General features: G+C 42.6%; 2 protein-coding genes across 2 annotated transcripts in view; both read right to left on the bottom strand.

Annotated features, from left to right (window-relative positions):
- Window positions 1–10,173: 10,173 nt before the first annotated feature.
- Window positions 10,174–11,175, bottom strand: LOC147905990 (peptidyl-prolyl cis-trans isomerase FKBP42-like). Its single transcript, XM_087382616.1, has 2 exons — window positions 11,102–11,175; window positions 10,174–10,832 (listed from the first exon to the last, which is right to left on the bottom strand). The coding sequence occupies exons 1-2, from the start codon at window positions 11,159–11,161 to the stop codon at window positions 10,506–10,508; spliced, it is 387 nt and encodes a 128-aa protein (XP_087238742.1). The 5' UTR covers window positions 11,162–11,175; the 3' UTR covers window positions 10,174–10,505.
- A 6,349-nt stretch (window positions 11,176–17,524) lies between these two features.
- The window catches only part of LOC147905989 (peptidyl-prolyl cis-trans isomerase FKBP42-like), a 40,172-nt gene continuing 35,372 nt past the window's right edge, over window positions 17,525–22,324 (bottom strand). Inside the window, exon 7 of the mRNA XM_087381718.1 lies at window positions 17,525–17,582. Within this exon, the coding sequence (XP_087237844.1) occupies window positions 17,563–17,582 (20 nt within the window). The 3' untranslated portion in view covers window positions 17,525–17,562. The remainder of the gene's footprint in view (window positions 17,583–22,324) is intronic.

The raw sequence follows: 22,324 nt of genomic DNA, 5'->3' as shown, positions 1-22,324 counted from the left end.
TAAGAGCTAAGGAATGCATTGTATGAAATTTTAACCAAATGAAGAGATGCAACATACAAACAAGCTACCCTCACAAGAGTAAATGGATGTAGGAGCTATAGTTTGTAGCCCAATTATGAGTAGAAGCTAGATTTGTATCAGTAGGAAATGAAAGGTATCCATTGCATGAGTTTGCAGGTTTGAGAAGGAATCTAAGAGCAAGGAATGTAGTGTATAGAATTGTAGCCACATGAAGAAATGTCGCATACAAACAATATATCATTGCAAAGTCAAACAAATCTAGGAATTGAAGTCTGCAAGGAAATATAGGGGAACAAAGACAAGGATAAAGCATAAAGCATATCTTGCAAACAAAGTCAAACTAATGTTTGACCTAAAATGTGCAAAGAATTTATCCTAAAAGGTATTTTACAATTTGTTAGTGTCAATAACAATTATCAAAATTGTCTCGAGATTTACTAGTGATATATTTTATATAATCATCTAGATATATTTTTTACATTGGTTTCATTATTAAGAAAAAGTTGAAAGTTTTTTCTCCTATAAAAACAAAAGCTCAGTATATATGCCAAGATTGGAATTAAATTTAGAAAAAGAGATAATATTAGGCTTTAAGATTCTAAATTTATAAATAATTTCCATGAAAGTTCACCAAATTTTTATTTAAAAAATCTAGATACGTTAAAATTTGGCCAGAATATATATTCATAAATAGCTTGAGTTTAGATTCTAGGCTCTAGCTAGTTGTTGGCATGTTACTTGTAGATAACCATAAAAAACTAAACATTCATTCAAGTTTGTCACTAGCAGTCATCATGATAATGTTTGAAAATTAGTGGTTCTATATTGTAGTTCTTATCTTCTTGAGTCTCAACTCTAGAATTTCAATTGCTCTCAAGTCTTGGCTCTCCACCCTCAAACTCACACCAAGCCTCAAATATTACTCTTTAATCTCTCTAACATTTTGATATCACGAGCAACACCTCATACTACCTTGCAGCTTGCTCTAGTAGCCAGTGTCCAACATCCAAAGGTATGGGAGAATTTTGTGAAAACTTTGGATTTTTTATGCCATGAGATGTCTTTAGATAATTTTAAAAATTTTGCATTAATGCACAATTGATGAGCATAAATTTTGCCTTAAATTAGCATGAATATTAAATGAAAATGTGATGATTGACAAGATTGCATTAGGAAGTGTAGGACAAGCTACCACCAATAAATGTCATATTACCATCAAAATACATGACAAATATCAATTAAAAATGCTTGTGGGGATTCTTCATCATTTAAACTCGTCCAAATTCCCATGAATTTAATGGAACATGTTATATTTCACATCTACCCAAATGCTCTAGTATGTAATAGTCTTGTTCTTCATTGATACCTTGATTACATATGGGTATTTGGTTAAGTCAAATAATCACCAAAAGCCTCTGACCATTTATGTATTTAAACTCATTCTCCTTCACTAGTAGCTATTCTACCATCTATATCCTCCAATATAGAGAGAGCATTGAGAGAAATCCCACTAATATCTTGAATCCCTATTATTGGATAATTTATCCCACTAACCTCTTCATTTATTTTCCCTTGTGCTTTCTCAACATAGTTTTATACCGACCAGTAACGTTAAGTTGTACTCACATTCAACACAAGAAATCTCTTAAGTGTTAAGAACAATAAACTTACACATAAAAAATGTTCGTCCTCAATACCCATGACCATGTCAGTAATTTATGCTCTCCATACATGCTTGAATTTAATGATGTAGAGCCCTTTTGTGCAATCCTTTTCTTCTGGTAAATAACTACCTATGCCTAGGTGATGTCAAGAAAGCCCATTTAATAGTACTCTAAACATATAAATATGAACTATACTGCATTGCAAATTTTGAGTGATGCCTTATCACATTAGCTTAATTACATCTACCATGGTCCATATAAAGAAAATTTTGAATATAGCCTTTGAATTCACCTATTGCTAACACTTCTCTCGAGCAAGGAAATGGCTCGAATTTTACTCCTTTAGATTTGGTTGTCTAATATCAAGTAGGTAAGCCTTGGGTATGATTTCATCTTGATCACAAATTGTTTTTTATACACAAATGGTTGGTAATTTTATCACTACAAAACTATTCTCATCACAAACAACATTAAAAATGGCACACAAGTATGAGAGCATCAATATGTATTCATCCAAAAGATGCCACTTCATTGCTTCCATATAATACCACATCTAAGCCCTCTTCTAGTGTGAATATATATAACAAGTTTAAAAATGTAAAAATATCTTCATCTAGTGCATAAACACAAATGGCAAGAGATGATCTATATGAGTAAATTATTTTTCATAACTATGATCAATGCATGTTATCAACACTTGAAATGTGTTAATTGATATGATTAGTTAACTTATAGCACTTTAACATATAAATATGATAATATATTATAATCTCAACACTAGAAAATAAGACATATCTATTTCACCTATGCATACATAAAAGAATCAAGGATTCTATATTGGTCTCTCATTGGTGGATAGACCTCCCTTGGGCCCCACTACCTTCCACTTGCATCCCTCTTGCCTGCACCACCTCTTGGGGCATTGACTCATCCCCTTAAACTTTTGGATGGTCCCCCTACCCTCTTCCTTCTCCATGGTGGGCCCAAATTCGTGTGGAATTCCCCCGCCCCCCTCCCTTAAATTCGTGTGCACTTTCCAGCTTTTGGATCCAACTTGGATCTCAACTCATCTGGCACATGAACATAGGCAATGCAACCAAAAACTTTCAAATGATAAATATCTAGTTTCCTACTAGTATACCTCTCCTCTGGCGTCATGCCATGTATTGCCGCAGTGGGAATCCTGTTCATTATGTAGACTGCTGTAGCAACTGCTTCAGCCCAATAATAATATGGCAGGTCTTTTTCGTTAAGCATGGCACGAGATACCTCTCCAATATGCCTGTTTTTCCTTTCTGCAAGTCCATTTTGATGTGGGGTATGACTGCATGAATATTGATGCTTTATGCCATGCTCCTACAGGAACCTTGCAAACTCATTTGATAGGTACTCTCCCCCTCCATCTGACCTTAGGCATTTCATTTGCAGGCCTGTTTCTTTCTCAACCATAGCTTTAAAAGCTTTGAAATGCCCAAACACTTCACTTTTCTTTTTTATAAAATACACCCAAACTTTTCTGCTGTAGTCATCAATAAAAGTGCCAAAATAATGACAGCCTCCAATAGATGCAGCTTTAGTAGTCCACACATCAGAGTGGATTAATTCCAATGGCCTCTTACTCTCTTGAACATGTCTAGGAAATGGTTTCCTTGCCTATTTTCCAAATTGACAGGCTTCACATACCTTATGCATTTCTGCAACCTTGAACTTAGGCAATCTTGCAACAATATTCTGGGCCTACATTAATTTAAGTCACTGTACATTAACATGACCAATGCGTTTATGCCAGATATTTATATCTACGACTACATCAGTCCCATGTGCAAACATTGCTGCACTCAATTCAAGCATGTCTGCATCCAACATAAACATCCTGCCCTTCTTCTTCCCTTTTGCTATCAAGCGACCTTTATTTTTCATATCCTCAACAAAGCATCCATAAGGATTAAATCTGACCCTTGCAAGCCCTGCTCAACCATTTGATCAATAGAAACCAAGTTCTTGGTGATATTCGGGACATGAAATTTTTCAGACTGGTATTTCTTTTTCCCATCCTGCATAGACAAAGGAATTTTACCCATCTGCACAATAGGATGTGTAGTATCATCACCAGTCTCCACAAATCTTGGTCTTTCCATTTTCCTTGCATCTTGCATCCATTCTGCATGACCTGTCATGTGGTTTGATGCACCTGAGTCAACATACCACACATCATTGCTTTCTTCTGCACTTGTCATAGAATCGATCATGTGCTGCTCTATAAACAAATGCTCATTTCTGTCATCACACTGTCTACTAGAGGATGCATAATTGCCTTGCTACAATTTTTCAGTCATGATGTCATTCTGCTTTTTATAGCATTCTTTAACCATATGACCCATTTTACCACAGTAGTAGCATTCAACATTGCTGTTTGTGTTTTGGCCTCTCTGCCATCCACCATGACCTCTTTGGCTCCCCCTGCCTCTAAAGTTACGATGTCCTCCTCCATAGGACTATTTTTCTTGAATTTGCTGCATATTTTGATTTCTGCCACGGCCTCTAGATCGGCCTGCCCTACCTCTGCCTCTACTCCAAACAATCCTCTGCCGTAATGCTGACCATTGCCGCCCCATCCTTGCCATGTCATACTTCTCTCTCGATCTTCAACCCGCCAGCCTCTCCCTTCTCCTCTAACCTTCAGACCCTTGCTGCCCACCCCATCCTGCTCAACTTCCAAGCGTGGCGTCGGGTCATCACAAAGTCCACCAATTACCCACAAGACGATGACGTGATGCAACTAGCCAAGCCTGATGAACTCATCCCATGGGTTTGCACTCCCGACGGCCTCCAAGCCGATATCAACTAGATGCAGACCTATGGCCGAGCCTCAGCACTCCAAACGCAAAGTCACCTAGTTGCCTACCATCCCCTTGGCATAATCATTCTATATAACTGGGTGCTGTAAAGCTCTCCAGGACTCTCTCGAGTCCTTGGTCAACAATTTTAAAACAATCCACATAGCATATCCTGAAGAAGTCACTGAGGCAGAGGGGCAAGAATCCATAGCAATTTTCAAGTCCACCACCCACCCATCAAAATCCCACAATCGCCTCCTATTGATCCCACCCAACCCCCCCCAGCAAACCACCCATGCCATCCCGCCCCAACTCCCCCGCACAAACCTCCCCGTGTACTCCTCCAATGCCTCCAACACAAGCTTTGCACAGTAGGGGACCTCCCAGTCCATCTCCTCCAACACTCATGTCAACCTTTCAGAGGAAGCACTCAACACGCTCCTCAAGCCAAAGAATTTTGTACATATGCCCACCATCGACCTATCACCCACTGGGACTGTTGAAGAGGAACCCATGCCTATGGACAACAACGATGTCCCTCCAACACCCCCCTCCTCCCCGCCCAAAGATGTTCAATGGTGACCCAATCTACAGTCCTTCCAAGATCTACCCAACAGTGCCCTAATGCATCACTGGAAGAAGCAGATCGAAGGCTCTCGCCTCCACCTCTATTAAAGTATGGAAGTTCGCCCTCTTACACAATTTATTACCCAGTCCTTCAACGATTGGCGGTGAACCCATCCGAAGCACACTAATTAGTGTGACTGTAGGTGACTGAGTAATTAGTGTGATCACCCAGTGTGATCACCTACAGAAAAGGGTGATGAAGAAGAGCAAGAATTGCCAGAGACACCCCGAGACGAGCAGCAACTCAGACAGTCTATTAGGGAAAGTAGACCCCTAGGAAGATTGACATATGCTCAGAAAGGCAAAGCAATTCGGATTGAAACCACCAATGATGCTCTTATGACTACAACCATGGCTATAAAAGAGCCAGAGTACGCAGTTGACAAGCCAGAATGGCAAATTGCTATGAATGAAGGAATGGAAGCATTGTATAAAAACAATACTTGGGAATTATGCCACCTTCCACCAGGAAAGAAGGCCATTGCAAACAACTGGGTTTTCAGTAGCAAAGATGGATTCCATAAGATTTTTGGTATCACTAGCGACACTCAGTAGATGGGAATGCATATCAGCTAGATGTCAAAAATGCTTTTCTCAATGGCTAGCTAGACGAGGAAGTCTACATGCAGCAACCAACAGGGTATGTTAAACCATGGAAAGAGCATCACGTTTGCCATCTCAAGAAAAGTCTCTACAGCTTAAAGCAAGCACCTAGAAGTTGGTACAACAAATTGACAAGTATTTTGTTAATCTTGGATACATGAAGTCCAATGCAAATCATACTCTCTACTACAAAGTTCAAGGGGAAGACATTACTATTGCACTTTTGTATGTAGATGATCTGGTTGTGATAGGAAGTAATGATAGCTTCATCAGTAAGTTGAAACAAGGCTTATCTACAAAGTTTGATAGGAAAGATCTTGGACTTATGCACTATTGTCTTGGTATTGAGTTCTGAAGAGACTCAGACAGCACCTTCATGAGCCAATAGAAATATGTGAATAGTCTCCTAAAGAAGTTTCATATGGCAGATTGCAAGATTGCAGCCACTCCCATGAAACAAAGTTTGAAATTTACTAAAGATCCAAGCCTACAGTCAATGATAAGTACTATTGATATCGCATTGGATCTCTTATATAACAGATTATCACAAGGCCAGATATTTGTTGTGCAGTAAGTTCACTTGCATAGTTTATGGCAAATCCAAAATAGTCTCATTGAAATGCAGCCAAAATAGTCTTGAGATACATCAAAGATATAAGAATAGAATACAGAGGAAGCCATCCAAGGTTGCATGGATAATGTGACATTGATTTGCAGGAGATCATGAGTAGGATATGCATTTTTCTTGGTCGAGATGGTTGTCAAACAAGCAACCAACTATTTCTTTGTCTTCAACAAAAGCAAAATATAGGGCACTCACAACATGTGCATGTGAGGCTATATGGCTCAAAAGACTATTGTTAGAGATAGATTACTTTGTCTCATCAAAGCCAACAACAATATACTGTGATAATCAGTCGGCTCAATCATTAGCCAAGAATCGAGTATATCACTCTAGGACAAAGCACATTGATGTCAGAGAGCACTTCATCAGAGAAAGAGTGTTAGTTGGGGACATCACATTGCAACATTTTGACAACAAAGAGAATGTTGCAAATATCTTTACAAAACCACTTGGGAAAGAGCTTTTTAAGAAACACCGACAAGCTCTTGGTTTGACCCAGAGAAGGGATGTGATGGAATGTAATGCTCAATTCTTCTTCGATTTCCCAAAATCATCATCTTGAGGGAAGGCCTACTTCTTGATGTTGATCTTGAGAAAAGGTGTTGAGGAACCATCTCAACATCATGTTATCATATGTGCATAGCACTAACCCAAAAGAGTGTTAAAAAGGAAAGCGTTGGAGACCCTAACCCTAACCCTAAAGGGGTTTTTATATATCCTTTATTTCAACTAAATCTAGTATACAGTTAGTCATGAAGGAGTTGAATAGTTGAATGCAGTCTTCAATGGTCTCCCTTGGAAGAAGGTGGTCAAGTTATTGGAAATGAACCAAATAGCGTGATTAAACCAAAGTGGTTGTGCTGGCTAGGGGAGAGGGAGGAGACGGGGGAAACCCTAGAGGAGGGATTAGAGGAAGTATGGGAGGATTAGTGTGCTTGGTGTGTGGGGTGCTTAAAAATAGAGTGTAAAGGAAAAATTACATGGGGGGTACATAAAGGAATAATTCATAGTTGGGAAAGTATACGTGTGTGTGTGCATGCATGCATGTGTATGTGTACGCACGTGTGTGTGTGTAAAGAAGTAAGTCTTTGTATGTAAGAGATGCATTTACTAATCAAAATTATTGGGTGTGTGCGCGCGCATGCGTGCATGCATGTGTGTGTGTGTGTGTGTGTGTGTGTAAAGAAATGATTGTTTGTGTGTAAGAGATGCATTCACTAATCAAAATTATTGTGTGTGTGTGTGTGGCCCACCCCAACCAAAGGGTAAGACCACATGGTGGGAGTAAGCCCACCATGTGGAACTTACTCCCAACCTACTGACAATAAGTGAATAAAAGTGGATCTATATGATAAGTGTCAAAATGAAAAAAACTTATGTCTGTACCTATGGCATTGGTTTCCTTGCTTAATAATCATCTTGATTTGTACTCTTGCTTAAGTTATTGTTCAATAATGGTTGTGTAGGCAAGGGTTGGGATTACTTTGTCATGGAAGGCTTAGGTAGTTGGTTTTTTGTTCCTTTATGTTAAGCCACACATACACACACGAGCATATTGTGACTTTAATAATTGCAAAAATGAAAATGTTAAAGTAAAGAATAGTAGTGTTATGATACATGTATATACTCACAATGTGAAGGAAACAAACTAAATTTACAAGATCAACCATGTACAGACGCTGAACCCTCACCTCCAAGCTTTTTTTGTCTTTAGAAACCCACCTTTTCAATGCCTCTCTTTCTTTTCTCTAACGTGTGATTGCATTAGCCTAAACCCTTGAGCAATGCAAACATCATTGTCGTCCTTCAAATATTGTCATACACAAGATTGAAGTGATAGCTTTGGGCTAGGAGAAAGTGATTGCTTGATTGGATGCAGCCACACTATACCTCAATTGTGAGTTTATCATAGCAACTTTCTCTCTCTTTTTTAGTACCTTTGAGTAAGGCAAATACAAATGTAGATTCAGTCCGATCTAGCGTCCTTGAAGCCCATCTTCTTTACCAATCAATTCGAATGAATCCTTGCATATGTAAAGAGTCTACTGGACACAAAATTAATGAAACAAATATCATCCCATAAATCTAGCCATTCTTCAACTTCGAGCTATTGATATCATGTATTGGGTCTAATCGGTGCAATCCTCTTTTTCACCATGTTCTGATCTGCAACCACAAATTAGACAAAAACCCTTTGCATTTTCATAGCCATGAGATGACTTTCCTTATCCCTAGTGCACCACTTGGCAGCACCATATCAAGGGCGACGCTCATTGCACCTATCCAAGGGATATGCATGAAGCAAACTAAGCCCTTCAAACCCTTGCAATACCAAGATTTACGATTCTTTTTCTCTAAAGGGTAAATACATGAGATTGAACCTCTTGATTAACCTGGAGATAGCCTTTGTTTACCCGTATCTAGTAATACTCACATTCGACAAACAAACAAAGCATTGCATAAGAACTTGCAAAGTATCACCATTCTTGCATAAGAACTTGCAAAGTATCACCATTCTTGTTTCTTGTCAACCTCATCCAAGGAGTCATCAACAAGAGACCTTCTCTTATGTTTATCTTTCCAATTGCCAATTTCTTTTTTCCCCTTTTGCTTTTGTTTTCCACGTCCATTTGGTTGCCATTACAAGATTTCACCACAATTAAGTTTCAAATTGAATTGGCATGGCTTAGACACTCACTTAGCTTCCAAATCTTCCCTGATATGTTTCTCTCTATGCCCATATGAGCATTCAAAATCTTTACAGTAACATGTAAGGAACTACCCAAGCAAACTGGTGAAGGATCCCTTGTCAATGCGCAATTGCCACGTATCCTCGTACCTTTGCCACATACAAATATCTGTTTTCTTCTTGGGACCTGGTAGAAAGCACATCATAGCTTTCGAGAATAGCAAAGGATTATTCCTCGGCCTCAAAGACCCACTCAACTCAATAAATGTGCTACCTTTGTCTTGAAATCACTACTCCACTAACCACCCAACGTTTCTACACCTTGCAGAGTCTTCATGGCCTGCATTGACACATTCTTATTAAGATGAGCTCGAGTTGGTGAGCCATCCTACACCAGCTCCCTCGAGGCAAGCATGCAAGACTCTCTCTTATCACGCTTCTTCAAAACCCAACGAATCAGTCCATCACAAAGGCTCCCTTCAGGAGCAACAAGATTAGTGTATTGACTCATGCATCTAGGAGTTACACACCTATCACATTTACTCACAACTGCACATGCAAGAAAGCTGTAAAAATAAGTAACTTCATGAACGGTGACGTGAGGTGACTTTCTTGGTTCACTCTAAAGAGCCTTGTTTTATGCTTAAGATGTAGATCAAACAACCGGATAAACTGCTCTCTCCATAGTTTGAACAAGAATATTTCTCATGTTTAGCCATATGCCTTCTTAAGATATGTTATTCTTTTAAGGTTATTAATTTCATACAAATGCAAATTTTCAACTCAAGACTTGCCCTAGCTTTATCCAACACTTTAGAATTAAAAAAGGGTACAATTTCAGCGTGTCTCAGTTTTTTAGGGCCATTAAGCAGTACATAAATTTGGTGTGTGCATAATTCAGGCGTGTCTTAGTACAGAACGTTCAGATATTCCATTCTGCAGAGAGAGATCAATAGTTGTTTCAAAGCACGTGCATCTGCTATTACAACAGACAATGAATGAACAGAATCATAACACTATTACGGTTTTCTACTTTTAATGTGATTCTTGGGAACTTGAGAACATTTAATGGCAATAACTGAATCGTTTTTTATTCTTTTAGCATAAAGTTCCTCCTTAATGGAGACCTTTTTCTCTTTGAACAGTCCTTCCATGTACATATATAGCTTTTAGGAAAACAGTTCGCCGGCCTCTCTTTCATAACAAAATCCGCTCAGAGCTTGCCGCAACTGGAACTAAGGCATTAGCCATAAATTACTATCATGCCTACAACAAATGGACAGGTCACTCTTTCCAAACTAGCACCTCAAGTCCAAATATATGCAAACTGCCAAATAGGTAACGATCAGTGTAGGACACAAATCTTCCCTGGGGGGGCGAGAGTTAACACTCCTTGGAAGTTAATCTGGCAATTTGCAGGTTCTCTCTTACTCGGAATGCTAATCATCCTTATTATTGTAAATTCTAAAAATTGATCTAATCTTTGACGTAATCCAGCTCCACAATATCTGATACCAGTACAATTTTCTTGTCTTTGCAGCACGAGGAGGACCAAATAATCCCTTGTACAGTTCCTTCTGCTTCTCATATACTTGTTTGTCCTGTTCAGCAAGTAGACGCAGCTCTTTAACAACAACTTTGTCTTCCGGAGATAGCTTCTTAACTTTCTTGAAATCCTCTCTGGCTTCATCTGTCCGACCAAGAGCAGCACGAGCCTTGCCTCGTCTAAACAAAGCTTTGACATTTGTCTCATCCTCCTGCAAAACCTGATGAAGTTCCAAGCATATTTGGAGCAATCAGAAAATCTGCTTGTTTGCATTCTAGCCCAATACTCAAGTGATGCCTCAATAATCTTCAAACGTTTTGTCAAGCTAAGGCAAGCAAGCACACTAGAAAAGCTTTTTGGATCCTGGAAATCTTATATCCCTAGGGCATCTGACGCAGAAATTAAACGACTCGATTGAGTGGTTTTTACAAAGATTTGAGCCAGTCATTGTAAATTGACCTTAATCAAGCTTTGACAAATTCAACATACCATACTGCACTGTGCAATTGCATCATCATAACGATCCAATCTCAACATACAGGCTGCCATGTTCAAATGGCATGGATGTTGAAGGGGGAAGGTGATGTGGGAGAAGTACAAGAGGGAGAGAGTGAGAGAGAGAGAAGACTCCAAATGTGCGGGTGTGAAGTGATGAGCCACACCACAAACTCATAGGTTTTATTAGGATTAGGTTTTCCCCCTATGACTGTCTTAAGACAGTCATAGGTGTCATATCTTTAATAAAGGGGTGGCAATGTGCCTTTACCCCAACAACCTCCCACCTAAAGGCCAATGTGCCTAAAGGGGAGAAAAGAATAAAAAATTACAGCAATATACAGTTACTGTATACAAGACCATAAAATAAGAGTGGTCTCATCCTAATCCCATGATGTGGCGGCAATGTGCAAACCGCTCTGTAGGCAAGCTCTTAGTGAGCAAATCTGCAGGATTATCATCAGTATGCACTTTCACAAGCTCAAGTCGCTTGTCTTCCAGTACCTCCCTGATGAAATGATATTTCACTTCTATGTGCTTGGTCTTCTGATGAAAGACCGGATTCTTTGCCAACATGATAGCACTCTGACTATCACAATGCAAAACTGGCATATCTCCTGTAATGCCCAAATCTCCCACCAGCCGAGTAAGCCATATTGCTTCCTTGCAAGCCTCAGTGGCTGCAACATATTCAGCTTCAGTAGTTGACAGTGCAACGCATTTCTGCAACCGAGACACCCATGATATAGCACCTCCTGCAAATGTGAAAATATAACCGGTAGTAGACTTCCGGTTATCTGCATTCCCTGCATAGTCTGAATCTGTAAAACCATGCACCAATGCATCTTGCCTGCCATAGCATATGCACAAATCTTTGGTACCCTTGAGATACCTCAAGACACCTTTCACTGCTTCCCAGTGCCGCTTGCCTGGATTTGCCATATACCTACTGATGACTCCCACCGCAAAAGCAATATCCGGACGAGTGGCAACCATGGCATACATCAAAGAACCAACTGCAGATGCATACGAAACTTTGGCCATTTCAGCCTTATCATCATCTGATCTGGGGCTGTCCTTACTGCTGAGTTTTAAATGTGGAGGCATCGGGGTACTAATAGACTTCCCCCCCTCCATTTTAAATCTCTGCAGTACTTTGTCAATGTACTCCTTCTGTGACAGAAACAAAAGTCCCTTGGACCTGTCACGAGTAATCCGCATGCCAAGAATATGATTTGCATCACCCAAGTCTTTCATGTCAAAAGACTTATGCAGTTGTTTCTTCAAAGCACTAATCTCCTGCTGAGATTTACTGGCAATCAGCATGTCATCCACATATAGAATGAGTAGCATCAAACTGCCATCCTTTGCCCGTTTGGTGTACAAGCAATGATCGGTCTCACACCTATGATACCCTTGGGACTGCATGAAGGCATCAAACTTCTTGTACCATTCTCTTGGTGCCTGCTTGAGTCCATACAAGCTCCTCTTGAGCTTACACACAAGCTGCTCTTTCCCTTTAACAGCATATCCCTCTGGCTGACTCATATAGATCTCATCATGGAGATCTCCGTGAAGAAAAGCAGTCTTCACATCCATTTGACATAAATCCAAGTCCTCATGAGCAACAAGAGCTAACACTGCTCTCAAAGTAGTCATCTTGACTACAGGGGAAAAAATCTCATCAAAATCAATGCCCTTCTCCTGCTTAAATCCCTTGGCAACCAATCTGGCCTTATACCTCGGTAAAGCATTTGAATCCACTTTGACTTTGTAAACCCACTTGCATGGCAAAACCTTTCTGCCTGCAGGTAGCTGCACCAAGTCCCATGTATCATTTTGAAGTAGGGAGTCCATTTCAGATTGCATGGCTTTCTCCCACTTCCTTTTCTCTGTTCTTCCCATAGCTTCCTTGAAGCTGGAAGGCTCACCACAATCTGTCAGCATAATAAAATCAGCCACATTATTGGCTCCTGGAACAAACCTGGCAGGAGGCCGTTGTACACGGGTGCTCCTCCTAACAAAATGTTCCGGATTAGGCTGCTGTCCAGCCTGTTCGTCATGCATGACGGGTGGCTGTACCACCATATCTGGCTGTTCTACAGCCCCATTTGCTGGCATATTCAGTGGTGCATCATTGGCAAAATTATCTGGCTGATTTTCAGCCTGTATACCCTCTTGAACAGGGTTATCTGCAGCAGCCTGCTGCTGCAAATAAATGGGCATTCTTTGCTGTCCAACATCATCATAAATAACCCTCCTGTATTCCACAGGTTGCACGGGTTCCTTGTGTACACTATCCTCTTTAAAGATGACATCATTGCTGCGTATAATCTTCCGTTTAACGGGATCCCATAACCTGTACCCCATTTCACCTTCGTCACCATAACCCATAAAGATGCATCTGAGAGACTTTGGCTCCAGTTTGGTGCGCAGTTCTTTGCGTACATGAGCAAAACACTCGCAGCCAAACACACGTAAGTGCTTATATGAGGGTGGCTTGCCAAACCACACCTCCTCTGGCACTTTCAACTCCAAAGCCTTGTTTGGCGACCTGTTAATAATGTGAACTGCTGTTTGCACAGCTTCTGCCCAAAAGCCATGGGGTAATGCAGCATAAGACAACATACATCGAACCTTCTCCTGAATAGTTCGATTCATCCGCTCACTTACACCATTTTGAGATGCATTATGAGGGGCTGTGAGTTCCTGTTTAATGCCCTTAGCTTCACAAAACTGTACAAAAGCATGTGACACATACTCACCCCCATTATCGGATCTGAGGCATTTCAGCCTACGACCTGTCCGATTCTCAACCTGAGCGACAAACTTCTTGAAAGCATCTAAGGCATCGCTTTTATGCTTCAAGAAATAGACCCACACTCTGCGTGTGGCATCATCAATAAAAGTAATGAAATACTTTGCACCCCCTAGTGATAACTGTGGCATCTCACACAAATCAGTGTGCACTAGATCAAGCGGTGCTCTATTCTGGGGAGTTCTCCTCTTATGAGGAGTCGCAGAATGCTTGCCAAATATGCAATGATCACAAGTAGGCAAATCTGAAAAAGAAAGAGACGGCAGATAACCCAAACGTGACAGTTCTTGCATTCCTTTAACAGACATGTGTCCCAACCGGCTATGCCACAATGAAACCTTTGGTAGCTCGGTTATGGCAACAACATGATTACCCGCACTGGAAACATAAAGAGGGTACAAGGTATCACTCTTAAAACCCTCAGCCACTACACCCTGGCCATCAGTAATCACCCATTTGGAATCCCCAAATGTGGTGTGGTAACCACTGTCATCCAACAAGCCAGTGCTAATCAGATTTTTCTTGATTTGCGGCACATGGCGAACACCATCAAGCATAAATGACCGTCCATCAGGGAATACTATCTGTATACTGCCAATCCCTGCAATCTGACATGCATAGTTGTTCCCAAGATGAACAACTCCATGAGTACCTGTATAGGAAGTAAACCACTCCCTATGAGGAGTAACATGAAAAGAAGCACCTGAATCCAAGAGCCAGGTGTGCATGTCATGGCCATCAATAACCAAAGTATGTGCAATTACAGCAGAAGAGCATAAAACATCATGTATGTCACTGTCACTATCCTCTGCTGCAACATTCACTGCATCCAAGTCATCTGCCTTGGCCTTGCCTTTGCCTTTGCTTCCACTGCCTGCATCCTTTGTTTCAGCCTTCTTGGCTTTCTGATCCCGTATGAACTTAAAGCACTTAGACTTCACATGTCCCTTCTTGCCACAATAAAAGCATTCAATATCCTTTTTGCCACGGGACTGACTGCGGGATTTGGACTTACTAGCAGATCTCCCCTTCTGCTGAGTCCTGCCTCTATCCTGTACCTGCAAGGCATTTGAAGACTTGCTGCTCGCATTATTCTTCCTGCTCATCTCCTCCATAAGGAGAGAGCTCTCTACATCAGCATACATCAGAGTGACATTCGAATTAGACAGGGTGGTCTTGAAAGTGTCCCAACTCTCAGGGAGGGTACACAACAAGAAAGTAGCCTTGAACTCCTCATCAAGGTTCAATCCCTGTGCAATAAGCTGTGTAAAGATGGCATTGAACTCACTCAAGTGTGAGGTCATAGCTGTACCTTCCTTCATGCGAAGATCAACCAGCTTCTTCAACCAATAAACCTTACTGGCTGAACTCTTTTGGGCATATAACTCTGCTAGCCTCTGCCATAGGCCATAAGAGGTCTTTTCAGCCTGAACATTGAACACAAGAGTATCAGAAATAGTAAGCATGATAGCTGCCCTTGCGGACAAATCAAGCTCTTCCCAGTCATCATCTGCCATGTCAGATGGCTTGACACCCTTTACCCTTATGGGCTTAGAAATCTTCTTAAGCAGAAGTACATTCAAACACTGTTCTGCCCATAATGCATAATTGTGTGCCCCTTCCAACTTCTTTATGTTCAGAATTGATGATTCACTTCCCCCTGATGCCATATCAGATAAGGAAAGTACCTGACTCCCTGTAAGTCAAAAAAAGACTGAATAAAATTCTGATTTCTCAGAAAAAGCCTGCTCTATCAAGAGCCAGGAGCACTCACAATAGTGCTGTTTTTTTTTTTACTGTCAGAAAATCTGCAGCAAAACAAAAAATTTCTCTCCAATTACTGTACCTTCTGACACACTGTACCGTGCTCAAATAGGCATAAAAAACAGTAATTTCAGAATGCTGCAACTGCTCCACAAGTGCTTTAACAGTGCGTCATCAGCTGACAAGGCACAAAAAAAAGAACTGCTGTCCTGATCACTTCTCCCACCTCAGATGAGGTATTGCACTGATTTAATATGCATAAACCACTTGGCATACACTGTTTTGTTTACTGAAAAAGAGGCTCTAGACACTTCAGCCTGTCACAAACCTGCAACAGAAAATGGGACAAATCCCAAGCAATCACCCTTCTGCCAAGGGGATAAAAGGCATCTGAAGGTCTCAGACAGTAACCCAAGTGCTCTCAAGCAAAATCTGGGCAAAAGCCCCTTGATCTGACACTTGTACCAAGTGAAAACAACCTCAACAATGAGGGATAAGGCATACAATGTGCAAATCTCTCTGACAAAATCAACTAACAGTGTAATGCAAATACTGCCCTGTGTAGAAATGACATACACAGATCCCAACGTACAAACACTCAATGAGGAACCTTTTGAGCACTATCAACGATGGACAGTTAGGGACCGAGTAAACTCGATGCGCCCTGGCCAAGCGTGGCTCAACTGAGGTTCTCTGAGTGTTGCACAAGAAATGTGACCTGCAAGAAAATGTCACCTCCACACTACGGAAATCGAGACAAATGTGTGCACTCTGGCACCACACTACCTCAAGGCATACAATGCATCAACTGCTGGGCAAAAGCCCTATGATCTGCTCACCCGTAAACTGAGATTCAAACCCAGTAAAAGCATATATCCTCTGCAAAATCAAGGCATTACCTTCCCAAAACAAAATAACTGTGCAATCAACCACACACTGTGGTTCTGGTCACCTCAAGCACGAGGGAGATGAAGGTACTTGCTGTACTTTCAAAAAAACACAGTTTTGAGAACTGAAAAAATGATCCTGAATGAAGAGCAGAGTGCTCTTTCTTCTCCCAAAAAAAAACTGATGTACCTGCTGTACTTTTGTACCAGTGTACTTGTGCAGGGTACCTGTGTACCTGCTGTACTTCTGCAGGGTTCAGAAAATTTTTTTTCGAAAAATGCACTTCTCTTGACGTAGATCCCTGACGCTGCTCCCAATGACGCAGGTTCCTGTACGTACGGCGGCGTCCGTACAGTACAGACGCCTGTACGGAGTCCGTACGGCGGTACGGACGGCCGTACGTCCGTACACACGCCGCGCTGTTCGAGCTCTGAAGCTGAAGCAGCTAGCAGCAGCTAGCTGCTGCTGTTGCAGCTGCTGGCGCTGCTGTTGCAGCTGCTGGCGCTGCTCGGCGCCGCCCTGCGCTGCCCCGCGTTGCTGTCCCGCGCTGCTGCCCTCGCTATCCCGCTGTAGCCTTCCCGCGCTGCCCCGCTGCAGCCGCCTGCGCTGCCCTGCGCTGCCTGACTGCGCTGCCCGCTGCAGCCTTGCTGGCCACTAGGGCAAAGAGGTAGGGGGAGTGGGTAGACGGAGTGGAGAGGGAGGGGTAGGCTCTGATACCAGTTGAAGGGGGAAGGTGATGTGGGAGAAGTACAAGAGGGAGAGAGTGAGAGAGAGAGAAGACTCCAAATGTGCGGGTGTGAAGTGATGAGCCACACCACAAACTCATAGGTTTTATTAGGATTAGGTTTTCCCCCTATGACTGTCTTAAGACAGTCATAGGTGTCATATCTTTAATAAAGGGGTGGCAATGTGCCTTTACCCCAACAGATGTTTTACAGCATTCGCCATGTCCTTGTATTTTCCAAATAACTGAAACATGAACTCATCATTCATATACGCCAGAGCCTGATCCAAACACAGAAAAATAATAATGTCATGATCTGATGCTGTGCATGCAAACAAATTGGGACCCACCAAGGTTGAAAACAACCTATACTTTCAAAAGATTAAATATATCAAATCTTACAAAAAGATGGCCAGTTTTCTCTTTCAATGCCTCACAGAGAGGTAATTCTTTGTATTGTTTTCAAAGTCCTCATAGGAGTTACCTTTTTCACACGGGGAGGGAGAGGAGCAGGGGATACCTGGCTCCCTCCCCAAGGAGAGTGTTAATTGCAGCTATATCTGTAAACGTAGTACTGCATCAAGACTGGAGGACACTTTATACCAATGTTCAAGAAGAGTTAAATCATCCTAAACTCCTGACTATTCTAGTTGGCTGGCTAGCCAGACTGAGGCTAGGTTGGCTGGCTCCTTGTCCAGTTGGCCATTGGCTGGCCTGTGTGGGTGGCCTTTTGGCTAGCTTATGGTGCCGCTAAATGGGCTGTCTCAGGCCCTGTGTTCTTGTCTGCTACCCTTCCCATTCTTGTTGCCTCAATGCGAACCTCTACCATTACTGACTCCTCATGGTCATGCAAAGAAGTGAGATCCACGTCGACGGATGTATCTCACCTCACCATAATTGCAGAGTGCTCAATAACGGGGGTGATGAAGAGAAGCCGACCACCAAGGAATCAAGGTGATGACTCTTCCTGCACTGAAAATGAGCTTTTCCACTTAATGTGGAAAAATAAACTTGGTGGATCCAGCCTTACGATGGAAGAGCCAGATCCTTCCCACTAAACGATGGAGACAACTAAAGATCAACTGGTTAAGGAGCCACACTAGACTTCGATAATTGAATGAACCTGCTGATGGAGAATGAGGGTCAATTCCCCACATGTAAGGCGTACATACGAGGAGAGCATGGAGGATTGACACCGGTAGAAAGACGGGGAATGATGAGGGAGAAAGGGGCTGCCAAAAGGCAGCACATTGAACTGAGCATGTGGACAGCATGCATATATTTTTCCTACTTTAAAAAAAAAAAGTTTCTGTCTTTACCCTGTTAACCAAATCGATAAATACATGTCCAAAACTATTGCAACAAAAGCTAGCATACATTAAAGATAATATACTAGCTAATAATAATCTGTCTTTAAAGATGATATGCGTGGTGTAGAGCAGGCATTTGCTGCTAAGTACAAAGGAAAGGCAAAGTTTGCTGGTTTTCAGCCAAAGCATGATGCAGCAGAGCCATCTGGAAAGGACAAGAAGAATGCAAATAAGCCCAAGAAAAGGGGCAGATGCTATCACTACAGATCACCACATCTCAGTGTGTCCAAAGAGGATTGCAAGGGAGAGGGAGAAAAATAAAGAGTCTGGCATGGCAGTTGCAGATTCTTCATTCCATTGGTCCTGAGCACTCCAGAGCACTCCTGCAGTAACCTGCTGGAGAGCAACGTGGAGGGCAGAAGCACAGCAATGTTCAGAGTTCCATACACAGTTCAACCTGCAGATCATTCTTAAAGGTGAAGAACAGAGGGAACTTGAGAGTTGAAGGAGTTCTTGCAGGAGCAACAGTCCCAGACTTCTACATGTCAGAGGGATCTTTGTCTGCAGAGAACTAAAGAGCTTATTTGGCAGGAGTTGAGCCGCTACTGAAGCCTGCAGGAGGCACATAGCAGAAAAGAAAGAGTTTTCCACAGAGAGTGCAGCGAAGAGATGTTAGAAATCGAGGGTATGCACAGCGGAAGACTGATAGAATAGCCCAGGAACTCACACAGCATGTGTGGGGAGTGGAATCACAAACTTCTTAAACTTATGTGCATCAAATAGATGTGCAGACTCATCAATAGACAATAATCCAGCCAGATATAGAAACCACCAAAACAATATATTTCCGTCCAAAGCTATGGACACAATACAAAAGAGATAGATCCAAAGTCCCACCAGAGCGTGGTCCTTTGATCTTACCACCATGTACTTCTACTATCTGCCGGATATCTCTAGACTTGAGCCCGCATGCTCCACCTCGAGTACATGTGGACTCTCCCTGCAGATCACAACACCTTGCTGCCCTAGAAGACACCCAAGGTCTAGCCCTTGAGAGCTCAGTCTGCAGCAACTCCTGGACTCCTCTGCCACCTCGATGTAGGCCTGAGGGTGTGAGTACAGCTGCTCCTGCTGCTCCTCTGATGGCTGACCTGTTGGATCAATGAATGCCCTGCAATGGACTGCTTTTATAAGCCTCAAGGGCCCTTGAAAATACCGACTGGTCTGCCATAAACTGGCCGACTCAGCAGATTTTGACATCGAAACGTTCCCAAGGACTACGACCAGGGAGTTACTGAAGCATCGCCATTGAAGTGTTGGCATTGTGCCTAGATGTGTCGGTCAGAAAGGGTGTTGGAAAGGTCACCTCCCCATCTGTAAGCCCCCATATGAGGAGAGCATGGGGGGGTGAACCTGTCTAAGAGATGGCCACATGGGCAGCATCATGGCTGCCATGAGGGCAGGGATCAGATAGAGAAAAGAGAGGACAAGGGTACCTGGCTGATCTGCAGGAGCATAAGGCGGAGCAGAGGACAGCAGCAGGGACCCAAGAGAAGAGGCTATGAACTCATGGATGGCGTCAACAAAAGTACAGAGCAGTAGGGTGCAGCAGAGGTGGGACAGACCAGCACATGGGTCAGCCAAGAGAGAGGCTGGTTGGGCAGGCAGCCAACCAGGCCTTACATAAGGCAGACCTAGGGGCTGGGCCCTTGCCTTGATGTGAGGGGCAAAGCCCTAGTTTTGTGGGCCAAAGGTCCCTAGTTTTGAGCCCCAGAAGGGGCACTTTAAGGAGATTCCGCTGCGTGGGAGTTGATCTTTAGCAAGCAACTCCCTAATGATACCCGACAAATGATATAAGACACATAACATGACATGATAGGAACTTCCTGATACATGGTGGTTCTTTCCTATGGTTCCTAGTTTCATAAGTAGTCTTTTCTTAGTTTCATCAGTCTTGGAGATGTGAGATAGACACCTCTAGTTCCCCATGGGGGATGTACTTGTTAGAATTTAGAGCATCTCATGCATGCAGAGTGAGGACTTCTATGTGGGTGTGCCCACCCTGGAAAGGAGTAGTTTTCTCAGTTAGTTTGCGGCCTGTTTACCAAGGCATTTGGCCAGGGTTAGAGGCAGGTTAGAAGACTGGTAGAGGGCCTATTACAGGCTGGTTTTGTGCCAGCTGGCTGGGGCTAACCAGGCCAGCAGTGTGGCTGACCAGGGTTGGGTCAGTCAGCTGACCAAGTTCGTGTCAGGTAAAGCAGACCTAGGTCGGCTATCTGCAGACCCTACCCCCACACTATAAATAGGGCTTCCTTGCCACATCTCGATAAATCCATTTCCTCCCATATCTCTGGTTGGCACTGTTTCCCATGCTATAAACGAAGTTATCTTGCCTCATTCAATCTCTCTCTCTCTCTCTCTCTCTCTCTCTCTCTCTCTCTCTCTCTCTCTGTGTCTCTCTCATGTATGCTTCCGCAATGTGCAACATTTACATGGTATCAGAGCCGCAAGTCGTCTAGAAGCTGGCCTTGGACCTGGAGAGTGTGGGGCTCATGAAATTTACCACTGGCAGGCGTGACACACGTCAGAGGGTGCTGGTCAGGGTGCTGGTCACTGAAAATTTTTAAATCAATTTCTTCACTTTAAAATTAATACAAGTTTGACGTTTGAAGTTTGAAGTTGAAAGTTTTGTAGCTCTCTGTCAATTAAATGTGTACAATGTATATTTTCCTGGTTGTTTAAATTGTAAAATTAGGGTCACGAATGATTCAGCCCTAGGGGCTGATCCATACTTCCGTACCCATATACCGTATGCGTATGTTAACGTATGGAAAAAACTATGATTGCAGGCATGGACCCCAAGGGATTTGGAATTTTTTGAAGAAGGCGCCTTAGCAGCTTCTTCTGCCTTCCTACTTTCCCATCCGGCCCCCCTTCTCTTCTTTCCCCAGCCACCCTCCTTATCTCTTCTTCTTTCCCACCCATCCTCCCCTTCATCAGGGCTGTTCCTCCGATTTTCAACACGTGTGTGTGAGTGATTGGAGTGGATCCATGGCACACCCGTGTATGAGCAAGGAGGACAAATTCAAAGGATCCAATATGCTCATTGGAAGCTGAACATGAAAATCTAGTTCATTCACAAAAGCCTCTAGGAAATCATTCAAGGGTATGAAAGGAAGCCCAAACATCCAAAGAACTCGATATGTTGGGATTGACCGGGATGAAGCTTTCCTTGAGGAACTCCAAGATTGGGAGGACCGTGATTCTAAGGCACATTCGGCGTTGGTGCGGACCATTACGAACGAGGTCTCCCCAGCAGTGCAAACCTTGGCTAGTGCCTCTAAAGTCTGATCCAGGTTGAGGATCTCTATGCCCGGGATTCTTCATACGGGGGTTGTCACTTTGCAAGGTCAGCTCTACAGTCTTGAATTTCCTGCAAGTAGCTTGATGCAGCCGTTTATAATGAAGGCCAAGGTAATCCATGACCAGCTACAGGCAATGGGTGCTTCCTTATCCTCTCCTCAGTTGGCTGCATTTATCCTCACGAAGCTTCCAACAGCGTATGATGTCATTTCCCAAGCATTGCGGTGCCAAGTTTCGACAAATTAGTTGGATTTTGATGACATCTGCTCCCTTCTCTTGGAGGAGGAATCTATTCTCCTGTCCCAGGTAAGTTGAAAGTGTCTCATGGTGGTGATCAGGGACTTTTGATA

The sequence above is a fragment of the Dipteris shenzhenensis genome, chromosome 1 (assembly GCF_047967505.1).
Source record: "Dipteris shenzhenensis isolate YYH24624 ecotype China chromosome 1, Dip_SZ_1.0, whole genome shotgun sequence".
Taxonomy (NCBI): Eukaryota; Viridiplantae; Streptophyta; class Polypodiopsida; order Gleicheniales; family Dipteridaceae; genus Dipteris; species Dipteris shenzhenensis.
Note: the sequence above shows the minus strand (reverse complement) of the source record. Positions and strands in the feature narration are given on the sequence as shown.

Coding starts and splice junctions, on each gene's coding strand:
- LOC147905990 (XM_087382616.1), bottom strand. CDS start 11,161: ATGGCAGCCTGTATGTTGAGATTGGATCGTTATGATGATGCAATTGCA. Junction 10,833..11,101: donor CAATTGCACAGTGCAGTATG/GTATGTTGAATT, acceptor GAACTTCATCAG/GTTTTGCAGGAGGATGAGAC.